The sequence below is a fragment of the Schistosoma mansoni genome, chromosome W (assembly GCF_000237925.1).
Source record: "Schistosoma mansoni strain Puerto Rico chromosome W, complete genome".
Lineage (NCBI taxonomy): Eukaryota > Metazoa > Platyhelminthes > Trematoda > Strigeidida > Schistosomatidae > Schistosoma > Schistosoma mansoni.
The window spans coordinates 14,736,976-14,746,646 of record NC_031502.1 but is presented as its reverse complement, the minus strand read 5'-3'; the positions used below and the strand labels follow the sequence as shown (position 1 = coordinate 14,746,646).

Sequence of the window (9,671 nt, the reverse complement as noted above, 5' to 3'; positions counted from 1 at the left end):
TCGCTGAACTCCGTGTTTTAATGTCTCTATTCCTTACGAAATGTCTGCATTATTTCTCATATTTGATGAGATTTTTATTAACTATGTAAATATTTGGCTAACTTGTGGCTAGTTGAATCTACTCCATTAGTTAACAATCTTAGGTTGTGTCTTCTCATTTATTGTAACAGTAACCATGTTTCAGATGCTTAATATTGTCCGACAATCAGAAAAAAATGCCTTTCAGTTACCAGTGTAGTTCAGGTTGAACATAATGTATCAGGGGGTTACTTCAACTTAGTACTGGTGAGTGCAACAAATTGTCTAATAATAGCTAAGATATACTCTAATAATGAAAGCACAACCATTTTGACTGTAATTAAACTTTTTTTCTGATATATTAAGTCATCCCAGATACATACTTTTCGTATGAATAAAGGCTCTAATTGCCTGATGAACATTCAGTCGGTTGGCTAACAAATCCATCTTCTTTGAGGCGTTGGACTTACAATCCCATTTTGGTTATCTGTACAATCATCAATAATTATTCATCATTTCAGTCAAATACTTGCGGAATTTCGGGATAAATTTCGCGATTAATTCTCAGGAACTGAGCTCTGGATAAACGTCTTGTTATTCTTTGGATTTCTTAGAGAAGCTGTCAACAGTTTGTCCACGTTATTGTTAGTTTCTGTAATTTCCTACTCATCTGTGTTAAGAACTGAGTGTATCAGTAAGTATTTGAGCTTCACTAGACATGACATTCACCACAGTTCTCGCTAACTCAACGTTACAAAGTAGATGTTAGGAGGAAAAATGTATTGTAGAAACTATACTGTAAGGCATTATTAGGTCTTCGACGGTCTCTTTCAAGATAGATAGCCAACAGTAGTAGCAGAGAGTGCAGCTATATGTGAAGTATAACGTTATGTAGCACTGGTCATAGTGTAGTATAATAGGGACCCTCCGATTTATCAAGAAGTATGTACTAGTGTTCCCACCAGTTCCAATAGCATAGCAGCAGGGGCGAACATTCAGTCTTGCCATAGAAGTGAACAACCCAAAGTTTTCACATGGTACTGTGTAGAAACCACAAACTAGGACATATTGATTCATCCCGAGGCCGCATGTTCAGGATCAATCTCTCGACTTGACTATCTGACGTCAGTACTTCATAAAACAACAGAGATTTCATTTTAACCCACGCCTTTTTTGTTAGTGTTGGACACAAGCTACGAAAAGTAGAAAAAAGAGCGTCCAAAAACCAGTTCCCCAAAAACACCGTGTTAATGGTGGAAATAATTTTAGTACATTAACTTTCTGCAGTTGTGACAAGTGACTGGGCATCTACTTAGGCAGAGAGGTCCATTGCTGCTGTGCTACTGAAGTACCCAAACAATAGTGAACGACTATAAAGGGAGATAGGCGACCGTGGCTGTAAAACATACTTCCGAGATGTACGAAAAGTCTTCCAACCAAACCAATGAAAATGAAAACTAAATTTTCACATAAAAATAGCAACCATCAGCACAACGTGCACGAGAATTGATGAAAATACGGCCAAGAAAGTCGTTTGCCGAATGTCTGTTACGATCCAAATGGATCCCAACGTACTAGTAGGTTTACCTGAAGAGATCATCGGACTGTTCATGTTCACTAGTAACAAACGCCATTTTTTAAACATTATTTGGTACTTCTTGTTAGTATTCTTCAAATAACACACGACAGGCTTCTAATAGAAAAAATATAGATCTACTTGATGCATAGGAAATGTCAATTAAGTGGTAGAAAAGAGTCATAGGTCACATACATGTGTTTCGGATGGTGTCATGATGATAGTGAGAAAGGAATGGAAAAGGACAAGCAGAAGAGCAGACAATATTTAAGTCTCGTCAAGTCATCGGCGATGGAGGAATAAGAGTACGATCATTTAACGTCATTCTCTCTTGTTACATAGATTGTTACGTGAGTGTATTCAGGTGAGTGACAGAAAACAAGCAGATAGTTTGACCTTAAGTGAATAAAGGAGTATACGGATGAAGGAGATTTAAAAGAAAAAGTATTTTTAAATTGTTCAGATTCTTAAAACGTAGCAAGGAAAACACAGTGTTGGATACCGAAGTGATGTGATGTAATCATTGGAGAGTGCACAGTACTGGATGACATTCAATGTAATCCTCTCGTTTCTTGTCTTGAGTGGTGACGGTCATAAGACTAATAATTTCAGCGATACCCAGAGGCTGACGAGAATTAACGTTTAGTCCAACTGTACTTTTATTTGAACCTTAAGTATATAAACCAGTGGAACAGTGACTTCCATCTTTCCATTATAATTGATATTTTGGCAGTCATTTACCAGATGTATCGTGGTTGGTACACTTTAAATTTACAATTAACACTGCTTTATTTGCAAGAATATCAACGAAATGCATCGCCTTCTCATCTACCTGATTACTTTTAGAAAATATATGAGATTTATTTAAGTGACCGAGTTGTTCACAACCTATAATTGAACCTTTTTACCATCAATCAGAACGTATAGCTAGCTCCTCAGAGTCAGAAGCTGCTTTAAAGTAACAAAGTCCTCGTTTTTTCTATAAGCACAGATATTTGTCACCACAAACTCCCCGACTAGGAACATATCACCTTGCACTGAATCACTCATTCATTTCACTTGCCACTTATACTGTGTATCGAATTCTGAACCCCTAACTAACAGCTGTGGAAGGTGGTTAATCCTTTATATCAGGCCAATAGGGCAGTTAACATCGTTGATCAAGCCTTTAACGTTATTTACGGTGAAACAATCCTATCCAGACTTCATTAGCTTAGCAAACAACATTTTGAACCGCATTGTTACTTTAAAAAATATGCTGATATATATGGTGACCCCTTGTACTCCGTATCCTTCATTTCAACTGGACGGCGATCAGATGTTGCAGTAGATAAGTGCTTTTATAAATAAATTTGTAGCCGTTTCACACTGGTTTTGACTTTGTTGCTTCCATCGAAAAGAGTTAGACAAAGGCTTGCATAGTTATTTTCTGAGTTGATATTAAGTGCATTTATCCTTGATACTAGAATAGTAGACCTAATCCCTAATTTTAGGTCTACCATGATGTGACTACCCAATCTGTAACATCTAACGTGGAAGCCACCTCACAATCTATACTGACCCATCCTACGTGATTTTCAGCAGTACGATTAGCACTTTTGAAGAATAAATTTGGACTGGGGATAGAATATATATTAATTATGAGAAGGCGAGCCATTCTATGCTGACAAAGTATTTTCGTGTCTCGGACAATCTCTATGGTGCTGAGCGGTGACTGAGAATCTTCCCAGCTAAGGTCTGTTCAGCTGCAAATGTCGTGAGGTTGGAAACCAATACCACAACAGATCAACAGTCAAGGTTTGTGCCCACATAGCGTCACAGCCTATGTACTTAGCTATCTATTTATCTATTTGAACTAATAAACGTTGATACAGTGGCATCAAAATATATATGCACCACACAACAAAGTTGAGGTTGTGAAGAGAAAGAGAAAGAAAAGTGAGCGTAATAAAAAGGAGGAGTAACAATTAGTGTGAATTAGTGTATATGAGAGTGAGGTAATAGTAATAATGACTACGATAATGATCACAATAGTGAAAGAAGCAGTTCAATTAGAGGAAGTACCTCACGGAAGAGTTCTTCCAGTTCGAGAAGTTACTTTCACTTTTATAAAGAGAGTTACGGTAGTATCTCTACTGACTTCTATTCTCACCCATATCTGATACCGTCTCAAATCACCGAGTTACTTAATCTTTAAGACCTGAACCAGGAAAGCGTAAATAACGAACAGAAGACAGTCCTGTACAGCACTCTTTTATACCACGACAATATGTCATACTCCAATCACCTCTCAGATATTTCCAAACAGCCTCAGAGTCGTCAAATAATGCACGACACATGCCATGGAACTCGCTCGAATGACATTCGTTTTACATGTCCAAACCACTGAAGCCGGTATCTCAAGATGTTGGCACTAAATGAATTATCATCTCTGTGCCAGAACACACGATGCCGAACCTCTGCACTCTCAACATGGTGTTGCTACTGGGTGCTGACAATCCTTTAGGGGCTAAGGTAGTCAAACACAGACAGTTACTTAACATACTCAACTCAGAGACTAGGTTTCACAACCATACATCAGAACGTGTTGTAAATTCAGCTTTCTAAAGCTAGACAATCACATCTCGATAGCTATTAAGTTGGTGTAAGATCCATTTTGAAGGTTCCGTGTATGAAAATCCCTCCAAGTACACACTTGTAACTTGTTCCTCTTGATTCCTTTATATGTACATTCTGTTGATCATTTTTAGTCCATTTGAAATGGGACCAATTATGTTATATTGTGGTTTTTGTTTTCCTTACGCTTTCACTGAGTTTACATGATTTTCTCAAACTAGGTTTGCATTGTTTTAATTGATACTTAGTCCTTGCGGTAGCCATATTATTTCGTTCCGATTGTAGGGCCAGTGAAGTGTCACTGGGTGTTAATCAAGTAATCCGGCAGTTGGGTCAATGAGTATCGAACAGATAGTCGATCCCTGTTATGGTCAAGCACAACCAGTGCGCATTAGTTAATTGTATGCCATGGACTGGCCCATGAGGTGGTGGTCTCACTATCTTCTCTGTGCCCATTCTCAATAATATATTCCCTTAATAACGTCCTTTGTGTTATACGGTCTTCAAAGCAGCCATAATACTTTGATAAGTTGGAGGTGTAATCCACGTTAAATGCTGGTCTCGAAGCATGACTTCGAAGATAGCTGTTGGCCACACCATTCCCGTCTCACCTGGGTAGGCCCCCGATCATTCGACAGAGATTATCTGTGTTGGTTATCTTAACCCTTTTTTCATTGTATTGCTCTCATTGACTGCAATTTCGCATTTTTGATTGTGTAATGAAGCCACTTCCAGGATTGGTAACACTCCGTATCATAACGCAGCTAAATATTAACTTTCGAACGAATCTGCACTTCATTTGACTACTGATTGAACAGTTATTGTGTGATTAACTGAGTGGTAATACTTGTTTAGAACCGTCACTTACCCAATTACCTTGTTTTGATTTCAACTGTGCAATGATGCGCATTTAAACAGTCTAGGAAATTATTAATCATCCCAAACCTTAGTTTGGCATCTACAGTTGGTCTACACTGTTGTAGGCTGTCCTAACTTTCACTATACGTAAAGTGACATCATCTGGATCTGGTAGTGCTTCAAGTTTCGGACTTCTTTACAGATATCTGCCTTGTTATCCGGATCAGTTAACACCGACCATGGAGGACAGGACGATCTGGTATATGTTCAAGAGGCCAGAGACAGGCAGAACTGTTCCACGAGAAACTTTGCCCATTGATACTGTTGAATGGCACATCATCGACTTCACGGACTGTTTCAATCACACAGAACTTCATGGTGCCAGTGCCTGAGATGATCTGAGAGAGCTTTTACCAGTTATCAGACGCAGCTGCTACTTCCGACTCGCTAGCACGTTCCAATCATCCGGCTTCTCTGTCTTTGCCCAAGTTTTGTACTAGTCGATTGTGCAACAATCTCTGTTTGTGGTCAAACTGCCAGTTGACCGGAGTAAACCGGACTGATCCAACAAGCTGTGAATAGCCCAAAAGTTGTAAGCGGGACGTTTTGCAATGCCACGGGCTACTTTGCTCTGTATTTCCACGGCGTCATGCTAGTGTAGCCATCCCTAGCTCGGTTAGATATTTAGTTGCAACAAAGCTGCAACCGACTCGTGGACAGCAATCTGTTTAGTAAGGTGAATTTGCCGACCACTGAAACGTGGGGTAAAATTAGCACAAAAATGTAGATGGTCAAAGTCCAGATAAGTACTAAGACAGAAGTGGCAGATCTGTACACAACCATACCAGCAGCAACTGATCTCGATGTGGTCAACCTGAGTCTAGGCTTGAGATGCAGAGGGATGACACCAGGTAACACATCGTTATGATTGCCGATAGTTAGTGCTGGCTAGAAACGAGTTTTTTTTTACTCAAAGTTGTACCAGGTGGTTATCGTCATCTGATCTGCAACCGAAAAGTCCTCGTTTGCTACCCAAATGACTATCATATGTTATAGTTGAAATCATGAGTCAATTGAAACTAGACCGCTATGGAAAACCTGGAAGCACTGGGCGGCCGTTCCGTCCTGATGTGAGACTCCTTAGCAGTGCGCATCCCTGATCCCGCTTCGCGAGATTCGAAATCAGGATCTATCAGTCTTGCGCGCAAACTCTTAACCTCTAGACCACTGGGCCGGCGTCCAACGGTGTTAATGTCATATCATATGTGCCTAGACACCCGACCCGTATATTCAAGTCCCCGGCTAGTACTACAATGTCTGTTGAACGTGCTTTCATGCTTGGTCGCATCCGGTCAGCCATCTGTCATGGTGTAGGCGTAGGTAATGAAAAAACATTGTTTATAAAACCGGTTTCCTCTCACTTTCTAGTCTAGCCGGACATAATCGACCGCTAGTGGTGATCATTTCTATAAGTTCTACCTCAGCTCTGGCCCTTAATGTGAAAGAAGAGTCAACAGAACCAGACGAAGCTGCCACAGGGTCCTCAGACAACCGCTCTCGAAACAAGTTTTTCGAAGCTAAAGTTGGAGGGAGAATTTGTAGTAATTCATTAGAGCCTGAATACGGGTCTCGAATAGACAACAAACATTGGTCCTGAGCATTTCTAAAGACAATGGTAACCTATCTGTCATTCGATTTGAGTTGGTGTGAGAACATTCGAGGGGGCCATTATGAATGGCACACGTGTCTCCAGAAAGGCTGGTTCGAAATTCGTATCCGATGGTAGCATTCAAATTCTGACCATTCAGTGTCTTGAAATTTCTCAGACAGGATAAAATTTCCATCATGTCCAGCTGCTGTAGGGCTGAAGAATAATGAAATATACGAAGCGGGAATAAAAGAACAGACGAGTGACGCGCTGTAAAATAAAGGCAAACGTCAAGTAGTTAGAGTGTGTGTTTGTGTGTGTTTCTTGGCATAGTGGTCTTGTGCCAAAACTGAAGCAGATGGTTTCTTTAAGAAGCCACTCTTCGAGCCTATGACTAATAGTTCGAACCACTTTAAGGTAGAGCAGCTTTAGGAGATGCAGTCCTAAGGTAGCCCGCGACCAACAATATATTCGTACTTCATTTGTTCCATCAGGATCCTGGGTCTCATGTGCACCAATGGTTTGAAGTCATAACTTCAGCGAACAAAATTCTAGAATTGTTCGCATCATATAGATGTAGTACCATTTTAATCCATTGTACTAATGGTTGTGGTAGCAGGTCTAGGAAGTTCGAGAACGTCGGGAGAATCTTTCGAGTTGGCGTTCTTTATGTTTATTTGGGTACATTATGAACAAAAGTAAAAATATTTGTAACACAGTAGTAAATAAAGGACAACACATCAAAATAAATTTCGGATCACCAAACAATATTGGCGGACCAATACAAATGTAAAAATATCCTAACTCAGTTTTTACTTCAAAATGTATAACAAGAATGGATTACTAGAACAGAGAAACAAATCTAAACACGATACATGAGTTACCTGTTATTATCAAAGGCATGTAAATTCATAGGTTAAAATACATATTAATAGTTATATTAGTGCAAGAAAGATAATTCCAAGGAATGTCAAACAAGGACCCAAAGTATTCTTGTTTTGTTGACAGGGAATATTCTGTATGACGTGAGCTCAAACATATGCAACGGGGTTGTTAATAAGCAGTTGGAAAGCAATAGCCAACTAAGTCAAAACGAGGTGTGCATACGTGTGGAATTATGGTCTATCTTGTTACTGGTACTGCTCTGATAATAGACCCAATCCTAAAATTGAAGATTTGTTATGATGTAACAGCCTAATCCATAAGATCTTACGTGGACATCCCATCATTGTCTACACTGACACATCCAATCGTAACAACCACCAATATATGATGGAGAACACATTTAGACTGAAGATTGTACAACATATTTGGTATGAAGAGAAGAGATAAGACAACACCCAAGATTGAGCCATGCCATCAAAACAACTGAATTCAATCTTCTCGCCTTCTTCATCGTTGGGTTTTTCTCCCCGTTAAATATTGAAAATCAAGTTTCTCAAGTGCCTCGTGTTCAGTTTTGCGGAATGTGCGGTTAGAGCCCACTGTCACTACACCACTCTCACATCAGAATCAACGCGACATTGGTTCGATACCAAATTGAGTAGGATCGTCGTGCGCCGAAGGTTACCAAGAGTAATAAGTTATTGGTAGGCCGAAAGATAAATCAGAAACAAAACGGTAGCAAGTGATCGAGAAATACACGTTAATATTTCATCATGTTTGGTTTGATTCTTAACACGCGAAAAATGGAGATTTATGTGTATCTAGTAAACGTAGGACATGCGAAAAGTGAACAGGATGAATAAAGTCGATTTAAACAAATTTCTTTAGTCAGTTTCGCGTTTGTATACATTGAATGGAATTATGAACAATTGCAAGTAATGACAAAAGTTGTTTGCAAAGTAATTTTATTTCAAACATCTCCATATTATTTTTACGTGATCTCCTTTGCATGGTGTTTTTTGTGGGATAAATCATCATTAGAGATATTACCGTCATGTAACAAACCACATAGCCCCTCGTATTCTTCAATTGTAATACCAAATTCATGTTAATTGTTGTTATCGCTGATCGTGTATTTACTGGTGATTCTAGGAGTCCATTCATTTTTCGAAGTAAATGCCTAATAGATGTTACTTTGAGTCAGGGATTAACTGAACAAATAGTGCCGTGTTTTCTTAATTTGTTCTATGCACAGAGAAAGGGTTTTATCATCTCCTATGGGAATATACATTTTATTGAAATCGATCTCACCCTCGACCTGAGGTTTGACTTATTAATTCAAAAATGCGAAGAAATACAACTACATCTGTAGTGGAGAACTATCAGTAACTTACCTCATTTGGGGATAACGAAATTCAGAGGTTAACAACTACATAAGTCTGGCAAAGTGGAAAACTGTATTGGACAAAACAGACGAACAGAACCGGGAAATTGATGTGATTACAAACAAAACAGAGTATACCTGAACAGTAACTTTTCCAATCGGTTTGATCCCTGTCACAACAACCAATATGGTAAGATAGATACTAAAGTAATTTACTTGCATTCAGTGGTTTGATGGCGCTCGTTGAGGTCCGGACGAAAGTTTCTGATAAACAGTTAGACCGAGGATATCGTGAAGCCGTAGATAGATGACGGCATCCGAAATCGTTAAAACAGCTGTTAAAATCCATCACTGTGAAATGAGCTACATTACCAGTAACTAATACACTGGGTATCCCTTCACCACTGAATTTCCTCCACATCACTCTTTGAGTAAACTTCCCACTATGACTATTCAATACTACCACCTATGACTACTTACAATGCCAATCCATAATAACCAAAACTAAAAGTGGACCACAGTAACTGGTATGAATACGTTGTCACAATCCAAGATTCAAACAAAAGACTAAAGGCTGCTTTATTGTATGAGAGATTATGTAAACAAGCAGGACAGTTTTTCACTTTTGAACCTAGATCAGTGTCAATATAAGGCCACTTACAAGTTTGACGAGCAAGTAATTCCAT

At 39.1% G+C, this 9,671-nt stretch overlaps 2 protein-coding genes across 2 annotated transcripts in view; both read right to left on the bottom strand.

The window, feature by feature from the left end:
- Positions 1 to 1,652, bottom strand: part of Smp_174910 (importin alpha-related) — a gene marked incomplete at both ends in the record, with an annotated part of 38,159 nt that extends 36,507 nt beyond the window's left edge. Inside the window, 1 exon segment of the mRNA XM_018788679.1 lies at positions 1,606 to 1,652. Coding sequence (XP_018654197.1) covers positions 1,606 to 1,652 — 47 coding nt within the window.
- Positions 1,653 to 2,327: 675 nt separating this feature from the next.
- On the bottom strand, positions 2,328 to 9,671 carry Smp_174900 (hypothetical protein; the record flags this gene model as incomplete). The annotated part of the gene is made up of 2 exons (XM_018788678.1): positions 2,328 to 2,433; positions 9,466 to 9,671. 2 exons carry the CDS (start codon positions 9,669 to 9,671, stop codon positions 2,328 to 2,330), a joined length of 312 nt encoding a protein of 103 aa, XP_018654196.1.